The sequence below is a fragment of the Lissotriton vulgaris genome, unplaced genomic scaffold, assembly GCF_964263255.1.
Source record: "Lissotriton vulgaris unplaced genomic scaffold, aLisVul1.2 SCAFFOLD_640, whole genome shotgun sequence".
Classification (NCBI taxonomy): domain Eukaryota; kingdom Metazoa; phylum Chordata; class Amphibia; order Caudata; family Salamandridae; genus Lissotriton; species Lissotriton vulgaris.
Window position 1 is genome coordinate 336,597 of NW_028243475.1, and position 19,042 is coordinate 355,638.

Sequence of the window (19,042 nt, forward strand, 5' to 3'; positions counted from 1 at the left end):
AATGTCGAAGAAATCGACGATCATCAACCTTTGAGTGACGACGTCCCTTTACCGAAAAACCAACCCTGTTTGGTGTCGACCCCACCTTCGACCCCGGTCAGACTACCGAAAAAAGTTTCCGACGCCCCGCCTTCGGGCCCGGCAACGAAACCGAAACACTCGGCCTCCCACTATGTCGGATCCGAGAAGCGATCGGCATCGACACCGAAGCTCCATACAAAGGAAGGCTCGCAGTCGAAACATTCCATGTCGAAACCGAAACATGCTTCAACGCCGAAGACTTACTCGACACTGAAAAAATCGGAATCGAGCAATTTCTCGGTACCGAGAAAACAGAGCACTGACGGTCAGAAGCAAAGGCACCTTTCAGAACCAAAAATTTCGGTACCAACACAGGAGCATCAGACAGATCCAAAACAAAAGACTTTGTTTATCGATCCGCAAACTGGCAAGGTGGTGACAAAATTACCTAAAAAGAGGAAGAATGAACAGTTGGACGACAAAGCTCCTCCCCCTAAAAAGAGAACAATGGGGACAAATACAACTCCTCCCCTTTCTCCTCAACCTACAGACACACCATATTCTCCTCTTCCTCACACTCTGCCAGCTATACCTCCACCTTCTACACCAAGACCATCTACACATCAGACAGATGTAGAAAGTGATACAAGGGAGGGAGAACTTCATGGGGATGACGACACTGCCCCAGATGAAGTAGACCCATGGGAGGATTATAATGCAGAGTCAGATAACTATAACGACCCCGAACTACATCCCTCAAAACCCTCACCACCGGATGATAATACAGGTTTTGCACAGCTAATTAATAGGGTAGCAAAATACCACAGGGTAGATTTACACAAGGAACCTCAAATAGAGTATTTCCTTTTAGAAACACTACCTGCTGCACAAAACATCAGGAACACTACCTATGCTTAAGGGTCTTCTCAATCACACAGCTGACATATTCAAAGATCCTGTGAGGGCTAGGGTATTAAACCCAATAATTGATAAAAAATATAAGGCAGCCCCAAAGGACCCAATAATTTTCAGGGGACAGGTACCTCTTGAGTCGCTAGTAGTCACAAACGCTCGTAAGAGAGCAAACTCATTAACTACAGGAGAAGCTCCTCCTCCTGATAAGGAGTCCAAGCTAATAGATGCCTCTGGCAAAAGAGTAGCATCCCAAGCGGCAAACAGCTGGCGCATAGCTAATACACAAGCGCTACTTGCACGCTATGATAGAGCTCATTATGATGAGTTAAAAAAACTCATTACACATCTCCCTAAGGAACATCAAAAAAGGGCAGATCAGCTTATACAGGAAGGGAAGATAATAACCAACACTTCCATTAAATGTGCTTTAGACGCAGCAGACACTGCAGCAAGATCCATCAACACCAGTATCATGTTAAGAAGACATGCATGGCTCAGAGTCTCAGGGTTCAAACAAGAAGTACAAACATCATTATTGAACCAGCCTTTTGATGAAAAAACACTTTTTGGCTCACGTATAGACGAGACGTTAGAAAAAATGAAAAAAGACACAAACGGCTAAATCAATGGGAGCATTGCAACAGCCAAGTCAAAGGGGTTCCTTTCGTAGGTCCACCTATAGAGGCGGATCAAAGAATACAGGCATAAGCCAGCAATCTACCTCTTTTACACCAACATCACCCAGAGGTAATTCAAGAGGCAGTTACAGAGGTAACAACAACAAGGGTAGAGGTCGCGGAAATAACAACCGCAACTCCCCAAACCCAAAACAGTGACTTCATAAACTCCCCCCAGACCATATAACACCGGTCGGGGGAAGTCTATCACAGTTCCTACCTGACTGGGAAAACATCACATCAGACAGATGGGCGAGACAAATTTTCCAACATGGTTATTGCCTAGAACTCACAGCTACCCCACCAAACATCCCCCCAATGAGTCAAGATCATCTAACATTGTTAAAACAGGAAGTACTATCACTGCTACAAAAGCATGCTATAGAGAAGGTTCCACAACATAAACAAGAAACAGGGGTATACTCTCTATACTTCCTAATTCCCAAAAAAGACGGGTCTCTAAGGCCAATACTAGACCTCAGACCTCTCAATGCATACATAAATTCGGAACATTTCCACATGGTCACGCTCCAACAAGTACTTCCTTTACTGAAGAAAGGGGACTTTCTTTCTACACTGGATCTAAAAGACGCTTACTTTCACATCCCAATTCACAAAGCCCACAGAAAATACCTAAGGTTTGTAGTAGAAGGACAACATTATCAGTTCAAAGAGAAGTGGCTCACTGGTTAGAGCAGGCAAACCCTGAAGCAGAGGTCAGACCCGGGACCAGGGTTCGATTCCCGACGCGGCAGGGTGTTGAGCTCAAATGTCCACGGACTCGATAATTCTTGCTTCGGTGCCTGACCTAATCATGGGTTCACACTCTGCAACTCTGGGCATTAAGCTTGCCTAATCTCCACAACGGCCCCCCGCGGCGGGATGCCTGGCTTTCACCTTGGGGATGCCCTGTAGGGGCTATCTCACAGGGAAAAACCAGGACGGGTTCCCAAGACAAGCGCGGAGATACCCCTTCGGGGGTCGATTCTGGCGCTATATAAGAAATCTAATAATAATAAAGTCCTTCCGTTTGGGGTCACAACAGCACCAAGGGTGTTCACAAAATGCCTAGCAGTGGTTGCAGCACACCTAAGAAAACAACAAATACATGTCTTCCCTTACTTGGACGATTGGCTAATAAAAGCCAAATCACAAGAAGAATGTCTTCAAAACGCACAAAAGACCATTCAGTTGCTGCACCAGCTAGGGTTTACGGTGAACTACACAAAATCCCACCCTCAACCAAACAAAATTCAACAATATCTAGGGGCTACTATAGACACAGAAAGAGCCAAAGTATACTCCAATCCAATCAGGATACAAACAATGCTCACGTTGATCCAAAGATTTCAACCGCAACACTCACTAACAGCCCGAGTGTTCATGCAGTTATTAGGGATGATGTCCTCTTGCATACTGCTAATACCATATGCCAGACTACAAATGCGTCCGCTGCAGGAATGTCTAGCAACACAGTGGAATCAGGCTCAAGGTCAGATTACAAATCTGGTGTTAGTAGACGACCGCACACATCGCTCTCTGAAGTGGTGGAACACAACAAACATTTCCAAGGGGCGGTCGTTCCTAGAACCGATTCCACAAGTGATACTAAAAGCGGATGCATCGCTCGCCGGATGGGGAGCGCATATGGACAAATATACAGTGCAGGGAAGATGTAGTGTACAGCAAAAAAGGCTGCACATCAATTATCTAGAACTACTAGCCGTGTTTCTAGCATTAAAAGCTTTTCAAATGCACATTCTCAACAAAGCAGTCCTGATCAGAACAGACAACATGACTGCAATGTATTATATTCAAAAACAGGGGGGACACGCTCTCCAACTATCCAGACTAGCGCAGGACATTTGGAGATGGGCCATTCCTCAAAAGATCCATCTGTTAGCTGAACACCTACCAGGAGTTCAAAATCAGATAGCAGACATCTTAAGCAGAGAGTCAGAAAAAATACACGAATGGGAACTGCACGACCAAATACTGCAGCCTTTCTTCCAAAGATGGGGACAACCAGAAATAGATCTATTTGCCACTCATCAGAACGCAAAATGCCAAAACTTCGCATCCAGGCACCCACACCACCTGTCGCAGGGCAATGCGTTATGGATAAATTGGTCCAACAAATTTGCATACACTTTTCCTCCTTTCCCACTAATTCCATTAGTGGTTCGAAAACTGCAACAACATTCAATGACAATGATACTAGTAGCACCCACGTGGGCACGACAGCCGTGGTTCACCACGCTACTGCAACTCTCACAGGTGCCACATCAAAAGTTAGAAATATTACCCATGCACCTTACACAAAACCATGGAGAAATAATGCACCCAGATCCCAAACAACTGAACCTAGCGATCTGGCTCCTGAGGTCATAGAATTTGGATACTTGAATTTACCTCCAAACTGTATGGAAATCATTAAGCAAGCAAGACGTCCTACCACCAGAGCATGCTATGCAGCAAAGTGGAAGAGGTTTGCTGTATACTGTAACAGTAACATCAACCCTCTGGACGCATCCACTAAAGAGATTATTTGCTATTTACTACACTTACAGCAATGTAACCTTGCTTACACATCTATTAGAGTACATGTTGCAGCTATAGCGGCGTACCTACAAAACAGGCAACATCTATCCCTGTTTAAAGTGCCAGCAATAAAAGCTTTCATGGAAGGCCTCAAAAGAGTCATTCCACCAAGACTACCGCCTTCCCCGGTCTGGAATCTCAACATAGTACTCACCAGACTAATAAGACCGCCTTTCGAACCTATGCATAGGTGTTGTGAGAAGTTGGCCTGATATTCAGTGTTCACTATTCTAGTGATCACTATGTATCAGTCCAAACAACCCTTATGGTGATTGGTTGTAAGTCAACCTTATAGACCAGCTATCCTAGTAGCATGGATACGAGCAGTCTTCGGGCTAAACTCTAGAGGGCGTGTTAAGCCAGCTGTTATACCATCACATATACCCCTTGAATACCAAGTGAAAGGACACCACACAAGTGTTATGAAAATAAACAGTGTATTTATTTAGATCACAACAGCCCTGTACTCTTTATGAGGACAGGGTACTAAGCACACAACAAAACTCTTACGAAAATACTTTAAGTTGCACAATTTACACAAATGCCCGAGGGGCACGAAAAACCATATACTATGGAAGTGGAATGCGAAATTACTAGCAGGTAAGTACTGAACTAATAGGCTTTGGAATCGCTAGGACTACGTTACTGAACCTTCAGATTACTAGTAGGAGGCCTAGGGGACTCGGGTGCAGAGTGTGCACTCTCACGCGAGATGCGGACAAAAGTCTATGGTAGCTAGAAATTGCAAAGTTAGTGTTCTCGGACGAACCCGACCTGGTAGGAGGAAAACGAAAGTAGATTCTGACCCTTGGATAGTGAGGCTATGCTGGGGCACCGAAATGCCGAAGTTACCTAGCCCAGGGGCTGCAGCTGTATAGGACTCAAAAGACGTCGGGAATCCTCGTTGACGGACCAGGAGCCTGGAAAAAAGAAGTTGCTGGCAGGCGACCAGTGAAGAAAGTTCGGTGGATCCAAGCCTGGATCGATGGAAGATGACACCTGAAAGCAGAGGGGACCAAGTTCGAGACTACTAGCCAGTAGTCAGTGGGCACCAGGAGGGCACCGGATGGTAGCCACCTCGACTAGGTGAGTGGGTGACGCTGTGCTCGAAGATCTCACGGACCAGGAGGCGTTGTCGGCGACCAGGATGGAGGATCGAGCTGTCCCACGAAGATAGAAGCTGTCGGCGTCGCTGGACCCAGGATTGGGCAACAAAGCCTTGGCAAATTCAAGCCCACGCGGTGGACCTAAAATGGCGTCTGGAGTGGACCAGGAGGGTCCGGGGTGCCTCTCTTGAAGAAGGAAGCAAGGGCCAGTCTGGAGCAACCAGACCAGCAGCAGTGATGTCGTCGGGCGTCGTTCAGAAGGCCACAAGCCAGCCGGCTAGTAGCCAAACAACGCGGTGCACAGCAAACAGCAGAAGGGCCCCACGCAGATCGTGGAGATGCAGGGAGGCTGATCTTGGATGCTGGAGCTGCGCAGGGTCGGGGCTTCTCGGACCCCAAAGCACTCACCAGTGGAGGACACGGTGGGCTTGCAGTAAAGATGTCGTGCAGTCTTGACGATCGTCGGTCCCTCGAGGTCTCGTCGCACTCACGGTTCTCAGCTTTGCTGTAGAGGTGAGTAGAGGTCAGAGGTGCCAGGGAAGCCGGGTCTCGTCGAGCTGGGTCGTCGGATTCTTGAAGAAGGACTTGCAGCAGACCGCAGTGTTTCTTTAGGATGGTGCCTGCGGATGCAGGGTGACTACTCCTTAGCCACAAGGGAGAATCTTGAAGAAGAAATCTTGAAGTCCTTTTGAAGAAAGTCGTGTCTTGATTCCAAAGATGATCTAATTTGAACAGGGGGCCCGCTCCCATCTTTATACTAAAAAAGGGGGCTGACCCGGTGACTAGGTCCTGCCTATGGGTGGGACCAGGAGGGGGGTGGTTACACCCCTCTCCCCTGCCGGACTTCCCCAGGCCAGGGGCTGGTGTGCCCCTGGAACTGGTTCTGACTGGCCTATGCGTAGTAAGCACCGGGGTGCCACTCAGCAGTCACCTTCCTGAAAAGCCCTGCCTACCCAGGATACACAAAACCATGTCTGGGATGGTGCTAGCACCGCCCCGGACAGGAAACCCTTTGTCCAGGCCTCCCTTGCTGGAAGGACTCCCAGCAGCAGGAGGTCAGACTCGTGTCTGTGGTGGCAGCATCCATTTTGTGGAGCTGAGGCTTCAGTTAACTTTAACCGGGGTTCACAGTTACATACATGTCGTGTCCCTCTAGAAGGGTGGAATGCTAACCCCGTCGCCAGAATTGGCGAGGGGTTAGTATTCCAATTCGTATGACACCTTACTCGACATGTTTTGATAAAGCAATACCAAAGATAGCATTTAACCGCGAGGATTATAATGCACTTAAGAGTATATGGTATGCGATATCATGGAACAGCTATTAGGACTTGGTTCCGCAAGCTGCAGACAGGCTCAGCTCATGCCAGAGCACCATCTCACACGATTCCAAGCACTCTGCCTTCAGGATTGTCAAGGCCTGCCATAGGAGTGACTGATAGGAATCTGTGTGTCCATTTTAGGGTTAGGTATAGGTATACTACACCTACAGCAAAGGGTGATTACACGACTTTGCCCCAGCTGTCATGCAGCCAGTTGTGTCAAATTTAGGAGGCCAGCCAGGGGTGGCATAATACATGCTGCAGCCCCTGGCAGCCCTGGGTACACCCATGCCCTGAGTTACAGGGTCTGATAGGGTGGCCCAGTACCAATTGGAAATGTACCTAGGGTACATGGAATCCATTTTAAAGAGAGAGCAGTAGGCCTGGGGTCCTGATTGGCAGGGTCCCAGGTCGACTATGTCCAAAACCAGCTAAAACACAGGGCAAAAAGTTGGGGGCAACCATAGTCAGGAGGTACCTTCCTACAGGTGTACTCTACGTACTTCCTAGTACCCAAAGTAGACGAAACAATGAGACCCATCCTGGACCTAAGGTTCCTCGACAAATTCATAAAGACACAGAAATTCAAAATGACATCCCTGCAAGAAGTACTCCCACAGATTCAAACAGGGGACTTCATGGTCACCATAGACCTAAAGGATGCCTACCTACACATCCCAATGAAAAGACGGCACAAGCATCTGCTACGATTTGCAATCCACTCAGACCACTACCAATTCACGGCATTGGCCTTCGGACTAAAATCAGCACCAAGGGTGTTCACAAAGTGTCTGGCAGCAGTCGCAGCCCACTTAAGGAGGGAGGGGATACACGTATACCCTTACCTAGACGATTGGCTCATAAAGGCAAAGTCATACAATACGTGCAAACGGCACGCTCAGAGTGACAGACACACTAATCGCCCTAGGTTTCTCCATTCACTGGAAGAAATCCTCCATAAACCCACAACCGGTCAAAATATTTCTGGGGGCACAAATCTACACCATTCAGGGGAAGGTGTTCCCCAGCGAGAAGATAACGACGGCACTGTTGAAGGAGGCGCGCCTCTACCAGAAGGGGCAAGCTCTGACAGTGAGGGCGGTGAGCAAGATGATGGGCATGATGGCCTCATGCATCCACAGAATACCAAATGTCCGACTACACATGAGACCACTCCAGGAATGGCTGCAGGAACAATGGTCACAAGCGACGGGGTGTTGGGAGGACCTAGTGGTTGTAACGCACGCTGTGCAAGAGGAGATATCATGGTGGAACAAAGAAAACATAACAAAAGGGAAACTTCTAACACCACCAACACCAACCGTGACCATCACCACGGACGCATCCCAAAAGGGATGGGGAGCACACATGGAAAAACTACGCATGAAGGGCTTGTGGACACAAGCAGATGCAGTAAAACACATCAATTACCTAGAACTAAATACCGTTCTCCTAGCTATGAAAGCCTTCCAGACGAAGTTGTACAATCAAACAGTGCTGATCCAGACGGACAACACAACAGCGATGTCCTACATAAACAAACAGGGAGGAACACAATCAGCACCGCTGTCCGAGCTAGCGCAAGAAATATGGAAATGGGCAATACCATTGAAAATAGATCTACTGGCGATACATCTGCCAGGAAAATACAACGTGGAAGCGGACTGGCTCAGCAGACAGACATCGGCCTCGCACGAATGGGAGCTGAATGCACAAGAAACAAAGAGACTGTTCGACAGGTGGGGAACACCGTCAATAGACCTGTTTGCAACACACCAGAATGCAAAATGCCAACACTTCGCATCGAGGCAACCAGAGGAGGGGTCCCTGGGGAATGCCCTATGGATAAGCTGGTCAAAGACATTTATTTATTTTGAAAGTTTTATATAGCGCGAACAAGATCTTTGCAGATATCAGAGCGCTTTACACGGCTGGGAATGCCAGCAAGAGAGTGGGGTTACACATAAGTAGAACAGCACATCAATAATACAAATATAACAGTTAAATGTGTGCATAGATAGTCAGTAGCGTCAATAATACAGGTGAGATACATAGTCATAGAGTTCGAACAGCGAGTTAAATGTGTGCGTGGATAGTTAGTAGCGCCAATAATTCAGGTGAGATACATAGTCATAAAGTTCGAACAAAATAATACAGGTCGGAGTAGGGTCTTTCCAAATCCACGCTAATAGGTCAAGTGTATTTGGCCATAAGAATAGCTTTTACTACTTTCTTAAAGAGTGTGCAGGAGGAGATGAGCCTGGTTTCAGGAGGGAGTGAGTTCCAGATCCTGGGTGCCATTCCTGAGAAAGAGCGTTTATAGGTTTTTACCTTCCGGAATCTTCGAGGTTTTAGCAGAAGATTGTCTTTGCCTCTAGTGTTTCTAGAGCCGCCAGAGATTGACAGCTTCTGAGTGAGGTATCCGGGAGAGCTCAGATGTAGAGCCTTGTGTGTCATGCAGGCGATTTTCAAATGTATTCTGGCTTCAAAAGGCAGCCAGTCCAGTGTTTTCAGATCAGGGGTGATGTGCGAGTGTATTTTTTGATCCAGTGATGAGTCTGGCTGCAGCGTTTAGAGAGGCTCTTAGGGGTGCAGTGCTGGTTAACGGGAGACCGCAGAGGGCGGTGCTGCCGTATTCAATTCGCGGGATTACTAGAGCTTGAACTGCAGTTTGGAAGTCTTTGGCTGGTAGGAAGGGTTTAAGTTTCCTCAGTGTATTGATTTGGAAGTTCGCTCCCTTAGTAGCCTTGCTGATATGATGCTGCATGTTAAGGTTGGAGTCGAGGGTTATGCCTAAAGATTTCGCTGAGTCCACTATGATGGGTTGGACATTGAGTGCAGTTAACTGTTTAAGCCAGGTTTGCGTGATGGGGATCTTCGCGGGAGGTGTGATCAGCAGGAATTCTGTTTTCAGAGCATTGAGTTTGAGATGATTATCAGCAAGCCAGGATTGGGTGCTTCTGATCGTAGAGTTCAGTTGTAAAATGTCGTTGGGGGATTGTAATTTGAGATATAGTTGGGTGTCATCTGCGTACATGTGAAAAAGTACATTGGATGCTTGAAGCAAGGTGGTGAGAGGTTCCATAACTAGGTTGAACAGGGTTGGTGATAGGGAGGATCCTTGGGGGACGCCTAACGACACAGGTATTGGAGAGGACATCAGGTTGTTACTCTTGAATTTCTGCGACCTGTTGTGTAAAAAGGAGGTGAACCACTTGAGAACAGTCCCAGAAAGACCCATTCTTGTGCTCAAAAGATCGAGTAACTTCTCATGTTTGACAGTGTCGAATGCTGAAGAGAGATCAAGCAGGATGAGGAGGCAGGTATCACCTTGATCTAGGATTTGAAGGGCGTCGTCAATTATGTGAGTCATAGCAGTTTCAGTGCTGTGTCCTGCTCGGAAGCCTGATTGATGCGGGTTGAGGAGATCAAACAGGTCGATATGTTTAGTCAGTTGTAGTTGAGCGCATTTTTCCAATAATTTGGCGAGAGTGGGAATATTGGTAATGGGACGGTAGTTGTTTAGGTCGGATGGGTCGGCAGTAGGTTTCTTTAGCAAAGGTGTGACTTGTCCAACTTTGAGGGAGTCAGGGATGGTTCCTTCTTGGAGCGAGCTGTTGATGATTTTAGTCCAGAGAGGAAGGAGCAGTGGGATGAAATCTTTGACAGCGTTAGCAGGGAGGGGATCCGTGAGGTGATTGGAAGGTTTCAAGGTGTTGAGCAGTTTGCCTATTTCTTCTTCGGAGTAGGTTTCAAAGGTTGACCATGTTGCATTGTTTTTAGGTTCGGTGGGTGTTATGCAGTTGAGTGTGTTGTGGAGTCTTGCGTCAGCGCGTAGATCATTCTTTATGTTGTCAGTTTTTTTAGTAAAGAAAGTGGCGAAGTCTTCACAGGAGGGTGCTTCGTGCATGGTACTGAGAGGTTGGGGTTGTTCCTTGGCTTGTGTTCTGATTAACTCAAACAGTTTTCTAGGGCGATTTTTTGCTTGGTCGAGCTGGAGACTGAAGAAGTTTGCTTTTGAGCGGTTTATTTTCCTGAAGTAGGCGTTTCTCTTTTTCTTCAGGGTTTTCAGGTGTAGTGCAGAGGGAGCTGTCCTCCAGGTGCGCTCTGCCAATCTCATGGCTCGTCTATCTTCATTGAGACTCCCGTCGTACCATGGGTTGGAGATTTTAGCGGAGATTCTTTTTAGCTGCATGGGAGCAGCCTCATTAATTATTGAGGTCACGGCGCTAAGATAGTGGTCAGTCAGGGATTGGACATCTGTAACGCCCGTAGGGGGGAGTAGGAGGTCGCGACTGTTCGGGGGTAAGGATAATGGATTGAGTTTTTTCAGGTCTCTTTTCCAGACTTTAGGTCTGGTGGGTTGAACCGAATTGAGTTTGACTTTTTCATTGATGTGAAATGTAACAATATGATGGTCTGACCAGTCACAGGGTTGAATAGTCTCAAGTTGAGTAGCGCCCTCTTTGGCGATGATAAGGTCGAGGATAGAGCCTTTCTCGTGGGTCGGGCTGTTGCATGATTGTGTGAGGTCCAGGGCGCTGAGGAAGCTTTTAAGACTATTTACCACCGCATCGTTAAGATCGTTCCAATGGAGGTTGAAGTCACCCAGGTATATTTGGGTGATCTGTCGACCTGCGTTGGTTGAAATCAGGTCCATCATTTGTTGGGCGAAGATGAGGTGGTCTCTGGGAGGGTGGTAAGTGCCATGGAGAGAGCATATTGGTTTGCCATCACTGATGATATCGAGGCAGATGTATTCGTAGGAAGTTGGAGAGGGTAGGGACGGCACGGAAACTGTCAGAACAGAAAGGCTGTTCCTGTATATGCATGCGATTCCGCCACCTATCTTGCCAGACCTGTCAAGCCTAATGATGTGGTAGTTAGGGAGGACCAGAATGTCCATTATAGGTGTAGAGGATTCGGTTAGCCAGGTTTCAGTCAGGATGATTAGGTCAAGGTCCAATCTTAGGATGAGATCAGCGATGGCGGAGGAGTGTTTAGAAGCCGATCTGCAGTTTAGGAGAGTGCATTTGAGACGGGGTGTGTCTGGAGAGGAAGAGGGTACTAGAGCGAGGGGGACTTTTCTAAGGTTATTTGGGACGGATATTCTGTTGTTAAGGGTGGAGGATCTACGTGGATTTGAGTGTATTGTGGGGATGGGGAGGTGCGAGGCAGTTGTGAGGTTTAGGGGAGCTTGGTCGTAGGAGCGGAGGAGGGAGAGAGTGTCGAGGTCCGAGAGAGGGTTGCATGTATGAAGGGGGCGGTTGTTGCGATTGTGGGCGGGGATCGCGGTCCAGTGAGTGCGGCGGTTGAGCTTGTTGCGATTGTGGGCATGGTTCGCGATCCGGTGTGAGGGACGTGGCTTAGGAGCGTCGTCGGGACGGGAGGGGAGCAGGTTGAGAGGGGGGGTGGTGGTGAGTGAGGCGAGTCTAGGGGGGGTGGTGAGCAGCTCTTTGATGGTGTGCATGTCTTCCTTGATGGTGTGAATTTCTTCTTTGAGTTGTAGGAGGAAGGACATAATCTTGTCTAGCGTGGGGTGAGTATTAGTGCTGGGGGTGGAAGTCATGGTTGGGTGGCTGACCTGGGACTTAGCGTGCGGGTGGGGGGGGAGGGTTAGTGTTCATGCAGGGCTCCGTGTTGTCGTACGGGTTGGTGTTAGGGAGAGAGGGTAAGGGGGTAAGGGGGCGATGGGAGTGGATGAAGTATGGAGGAGGTTGGAGGCGTGGAGGCGGGGATTCGTGGCAGGCGGAGAGAGCGGGGTGGAAGTGGGGTGTAAGATGGTGGTGAAAGGGGAGCCTGAAGGGAAGTGAGGGCTGAGAGTGGGGGGGGAGTTGAGGTTGGAGATGGTCCTGTCGTGGGGCAGGGGAGTTAAGATAGTAGATGTGGTGTGCTCTGCGTAGTTAGCGTGTGGATGTGGGGGCTGAGCGAGGTGGGGGGACAGGGGGGGGGATTTGTCGCTATGTGTGTCGATCTGGTGCTGAACTGGGTTAGAGGGGTTGTGGGCGGGGTCTATGGTGTCAGGGGGGACAGGATGGGTGGGAGTATTATGAGTGGGGGTCACCGGGGTGGGAGTGTGGGGTCGGCTGGTGTGTGGTGGGAGGTTATTTATGTCTGTGATTGCGGAGTGTGAGGTGGTTGCAGCAGGTGGGTGAGTGACTGGTGTGGTGGGGGAGGAGGTGAGGTGCATGTCGTTCTGGTGCTGAGCTAGGTAAGAAGAGTTGTCGGTGGGGGCTGTGAAGTCTGGGGTGATATTACTGGAGGGGATGTGAGTGGAGGTCCGATGGTTGGAGAGGTTCTCTTTGAAAGTGGGGAACAGGTGTTCTAGTAGTTCCAGGTTCCTGTCTGTGGATTGAATTAGGACAATCCCGTTATTGTAGATAGTTTTTCCGCTGATTCCCATGATACACAAGGTACTCAGCAAGTGCAGGACAAGCAACATGACCCTCATACTGGTCGCACCCCAGTGGGCCAGACAAACATGGTACTCTCAGATTATGGAAATGACAGAGTGCACCTCACAAATTTGGGAGGAGGAAAGTCTCAGCCTAGCAGCCTGGCTCCTGAGGACATAGAGTTCGCACACCTAAGGCTACCTGATAGCACCCTGAGGGTACTTCGAGAGGCAAGAAGACCTAGCACACGTAAGTGCTACGTGGCTAAATAGAAGAGGTTCACATTATGGTGCAAAAAGGAGGGTCTGCACAACAAGATGACAAGAGACTCTACAGTCCTTAAGTACCTCGCACACCTGCTCGAGACTAACCTGAGCTCATCATCGCTAAGGGTACACCTAGCAGCCATTGTCGCCTACACTAGAGGGGAAACAGGCAAAAGCTTCTTTACTTCTATAATTGTAAAAAGATTCTTGGAAGGTGCAAAAAGAATAGCACCACCTAAACGGTTACCAGCACCGGCATGGAACCTCAATATAGTACTAACAGAACTCATGAAAGCACCTTTTGAACCGATGCATAAAGCCTCTCTACAGATGCTAACGTTAAAAACTGCATTCCTAGTGGCAATCACCTCGCTACGCAGGGTAAGCGAGCTGCAGGCGTTAACTCTACAGGAACCCTACATACAAATTCACAACGACAGGGTGGTGATGAGAACGGACCCACACTTTATGCAAAAGGTGGTGTCCAAGTTCCACATCAACCAGATGATTCAAATACCAAGTTTCTTTCAGAAACCAACAACAAAAGCAGAAAGGGCACTGCACACTCTGGATGCGAGACGTGCAGTCATGCATTACATGGAGAGAACTAAAGATCACAGAAAAACAAAACAGTTTTTTGTCTCCTTTGCTAAAAGTTTCATGGGAAAAGCTGTTACTAAAGGAACAAGTGCACGATGGATCGCGCAAACTATACAATTCTGCCACAAACAAGCTGGACAAGAACTAGTAGAGGGGCCAAGGGCCCATTCAACAAGAAAGAAGGGAGCTACAATAGCCTTCTTGGCAAACACTCCCATTCAGGACATATGCCTGGCGGCTACATGGGCTTCTGTGCACTTGTTCACAAAACACTACTGTGTGGACATACAAATGAACAAGGAAGCACAAGTGGGACAGAAAGTGCTTCAGCACATATTCAAGAACACAAGCTCATCTTCCACCCAGCCGCCACAATAACAACAAACCTCTACGAAGTCTATGCACAGCATAGTGAATCCAGAAAGATTCACGCTGCAAAACAAATAGTTTCTTACCTGTCGGTGTAGTTTTGCAGCTTGAAGATCTTTCTGGATTCACTAGCGAACCCACCTACCTCCGCCAGAAAGATGAGGCTGGAGTAAAGAGGTGGTAAACAAACAAAAAAAAATGTATAATTAAAAGACTTCATGGAACTTCAAGGAAAACTGCGCTAAAAGAGAAAAGATAAAAACATTGTCTTACAATTCGGAAACAGAACACAAACGGGAAAGAAAAAAAGAATCCGAAGATGGCGCCCAAGGGTGGGAGCTTCCGCAGGAAGCATGCCGACGTCACAGGACGAACACCAAAAGGTGGGACATCGACGCCCACCTGGGCTACGGAAAAAAACAAAGAAAAGACTACGATTCCGGACCCAACCACTAAACCGCGGAATAATGCACAGCATAGTGAATCCAGAATGATCTTCAAGCTGCAAAACTACACCGACAGGTAAGAAACTATTCGTTAGGCGTCCCTCCACTAAAACTTTATGCGTTTGTAGAGGGAACAAATTTGTGGCATGGAGAACAGCAAAGGATGTTGATCCCATTTCTGCCCATCTTTCAGAGCTCCTGTTGTACATACTTTTTTGGCCCAGCAGGGCTCAACTTTGAGCATCCTTGAGGGTTACTTTCAGCTATCTCTGCCTTTCTGAGACTTCCAGATCAGCCCTCTTTATTCAATTCACCCATTTTTAAAGGCCTTATTCACTTGTTTCCTCTGTCTCCTTTCAAAATGCCCCGATGGGATTTAAATTTAGTTTGGACTTTTCTTGTGTGTTCCATACAAGCCTCGTCGTAATTGCCCTCTCAGGCTTCTAACCATTAAGACTGCCTTTTCATTGCATCACCTATTCTCGCAGAGTTAGTGAGCGCCAGGCCCTGTCCTCTGACCGACACGCAGGGGTATTGCTGATGGAATATCTCTAGATCCAGACAGATGCCTGGGGAAATTCAAAAGATAAGGAATCTACAACTAGAATGTCTCTACCAGTTACATGGTTACTGAAGGTAATTAACTTAGCCAATATTTACCTTCTCTAAGAGTGAACAAATGGCTTCCACGTTTCTCAACCCTACATTTTTCAGATTGTTACTATTCATATTGAGTGTAAATGAAGTATCAACTTAATTCTTTATAATGTCTTTTACAGAGAAGATGAGCCTGGTTGGGACACAGAAATTAAAGATGATGTGATTGAGGAATGTAATAAGCATGGCGGAGTGATTCACATTTATGTGGACAAAAGTTCTACACAGGTATGTGCTGTAAATACTTAACTGTTTTACATTAATGTACTGTAATTAACAATTATGGACCTGCATGAAGAGTAATTTCGTACAGCCTTTGCCTTTATGTAGCAGCTTCTGCACAACACTTGGATATTAATCTCCTTTACAATCCAGTATCAGTAACTATTCGAGGTATGTGTGGCTGTAGATACACATGCTGTGCATAATCCTGCCAGCTAGTTTCAGGCCCGGATGTGTGCCAGTTGTATTTCTAACAATAAAGTATTTTGAGTCACTAGATACTGTGACGACTCCTCTTGTTAATTCGCATAGTCATCAACTCCATTGTTAGATTGTTTTCTTTCCGACTTCGGGTTTGGACGTGTGCTCCCATGCTTTGATCAGACACAGTCGTGGTGCACTGTTTCGGTTTTCATGGGTGTAGGAAACTGGCTCTATATATATGTAACCTTAAAGGTGTACAAGGAGAGAAGGAGCCAACACTGGGATGATCTGGTATCTTTGGTTTATTGTTTTACAGTCAGTAAATGTCAATATCTCCAATGGGGGGAAGGAATGGGTTTCTTCCCGCTGGTCCTCAGTGCGTCCACGGCTTGATTGGTTCTTTTTACTCCTCACCGTCTCGTCTGTACATCATGGAAAAGAAAGGAGACGCGGCTGTTAGCTCACAGCTTATAACGGATTATGGCAATGGGATAGGGTGTGCGGGTAACATCCGTGAGGAAGGAACATAACCGTCACCAGACTACGAACACTACAACAGAAGAATGTGGTGCACAGTGCTCTAAAATAAAAGGTGCCCTTAAGCAAGTCCCTCCCTCCTCCCTCTGCTACCCGGTCCCCCCCTCTTAAATTGTAGGAGAGTTCGAAAGCGAAGCCGTACCTGGCTTAGCCACGCATCTTCCCGAGCGTGGCTGGGCGGAGCGAGGAGACGGTGGCCTCCTGGCTTCTCCGGTTCGGGACCCTCCGGGATGTCCTCTTGGTCCGTGGCCTTGGTTTCGACTCTCCCGGCTCCGACGTCAGCTTGGTCCGTGATTCCGCTGTCTGCTCTCCCGGTTCCGACGTCCTCTTGGGCGGTGTCTTCTCTCTCGTCTTCTTCCAGTCGGCTTCCGTTTTTCCACTTCAAGTCGCGCTGGAATTAGCACACACTTGCGTCTTCCCGGTCCGCCTTTCCATCCACGGAGGTCAGCTCGGATAGGCCGACTAACTCAGATGTCATAGGGGCGGGGTCACAGTCCGTGAAGTCCAGGCTATCCTTAAAGGCCCCAGACCAGTCCTGTCTGGGAGATTGAGATCCAGTTATGGGGGGGGGTCTTAAAGGGGAGTTTGCGACCCTGTGACAAATCCCCACCCCCCCTTAGCTTTTCCCGTTCGGGGAAAAGAGGATAGCGGAATAGAAAGTCTGCATTTGTTTGGTCCGTTCCCTTCCTACGGCGAACTTCGAAGTCTTAATGCTGGAGTGAAAGGAACCAGTGCAAGATGCGATCATTCCTACCTCTATTTTGCTGCAGCCAGGTCAAAGGGGCATGATAGGTAAATAGCGTGAAACGGCGACCTTCCAGGTAATATCGGAGTTTGACGATACTCCACTTGACTGCAAGGCATTCCTTTTCAATGGTCGGGTATGCGGCTTCTCGGGGGAATAACTTTCGACTCAAGTACAAGATGGATTTTTCCTTGCCTTCGTTGTCTAGTTGTGATAGCACTGCCCCCAAACCTACGCCTGAAGCATCTTCTTGTGAAAAAAAAGGTTTCTCGAAGTCAGGGGTCATTAAGACCGGGGCAGAGGACAGAATGTCTTTAAGGGCTTGCAAGGCGGTACACGCTTGAGAGGATGGTTTTTTAAAATGCACTGAAGTAGCTGTCTTTTTTAACATGTTTGTTAAGGGGGCAGAGACTGAGGCAAAGTGTGGAATGAAACGGCGGTAGTAGCCGACGAGACCGAGGAATGCTATGAGATCCATCCTGGTTGTAGGGAAGACTTGTGACTTGTTGGCTTTTACCTTTTCTTGTTGGGGGAACAGATAACCGTTTCCCATACCCTAGGTATTTGACCTGTGTAAATGTACTTCCATCCGGTTTTAGCACCAAAACTACGGGGAACGACCAGTTACTTTTAGAGGGGACTATTATGCCGGCTTCCAACATTTTACTTATTTCTGTTTTCAACAACATCCTTCGGGCCTCGGGGACACGGTAGGGTTTTTGTTTTATAGTCACGCCTTCGGGGGTTGGAATAGAATGGATTGCCAACGTCATCCTACCCGGTTGATCTGAAAAAAAGGTCTGATGTTTTAGAAGCAGGCTCAGCACTTATTTCTTCCTCTCTTCAGGAAGGTCCGGTTTCAGCACTGTTTGCTCTATCGTGTGTGGGACTGGCGTGGCTATGGACACTGCCACAGGTGATCGTGGAGGGGGGCCCCAACCATCTCTTGAGGATGTTGATATGATATATTTGGGTTCTTGAGGGTGAGAGTTTCAATGCATAGGTGGTTTTTCCTATTTTCCTTTTCACTGGGAATGGTCCCTGCCACTCCTTGTGGAGTTTGTGGGTAGTAGTGGGCAGGAGAACAAGTGCCCAATCTCCTATGGCTAATTCGCTCCATTTTTTTCCTTTATCATAAAAGGTTTTCTGTTTTTGTCTGGGCCTTCTCAAGGGTTTCATAAGAGTGTTCTTAATTTATGCAAACTGGTCTTTAGCTGTTGTGAATATTCTAAGAGTTCTTGGGCGTCCTGCGCCCCTTCCCTTTCCCAACTGTCTCTGGTGATCTCTAACAGAGTGTGGGGTTTCCTTCCAAAAAGTTTTAAAAAATAAAAAAGTTTTTTTTAAACACTGAGGATGCTATTTGGGAGTATATGAACCAGTGTCTCCCACCATCCGCAAACGACAGTATATGGTTATACTGCTTGCTACTCTGATTCAGGCATGTGAATCTATGAAAGATACCCCAATACTGGATAAGAAAACAAGGTTCGAGGCATATGAGCTGCAGATCCTACATTTAGCAATAGATCGCCACCTGGTGTTGGGCTCGGATGATTGCAGGTTGTTGTTGTCTTCTTGGAAGAAGTCTTTTGTAGTAACGAGATAGGTGACTCCTCCCTTGGACAATACTGCGCATGGTCATCGACTCCATCCTCAGATTGTTTTTTTCCGCCACTGGGTTCGGATGAAAGTTTTCCGCTCTGGCTAGAAAGACTTTTTCGAAGCGAGAAACTTGAAACCAACTTCTTTCGACATCGAACACGCTTTCTACATCACCAGCTACATTCCGGTGCGTCGACGCGGGCCGTTGGGCCCATCGGCGCCGTGCGGCCTACGCCTCATGGAAAGAACTCCATTCAAGAGATGCCCGGTATGTCGAGCAAAATTCCCTCATATTGACCATCACGAGGTTTGCAACCTCTGTCTCTCGCCAGAACACGACGAGTCGACCTGCACAGC

At 47.7% G+C, this 19,042-nt stretch overlaps 1 protein-coding gene across 1 annotated transcript in view; it reads left to right on the forward strand.

Annotated features, from left to right (window-relative positions):
- LOC147668336 (uncharacterized) overlaps positions 1 to 19,042 on the forward strand; it is a 190,156-nt gene that overhangs the window by 130,817 nt on the left and 40,297 nt on the right. Inside the window, exon 6 of the mRNA XM_086948588.1 lies at positions 15,498 to 15,603. Within this exon, the coding sequence (XP_086804714.1) occupies positions 15,498 to 15,603 (106 nt within the window). The remainder of the gene's footprint in view (positions 1 to 15,497; positions 15,604 to 19,042) is intronic.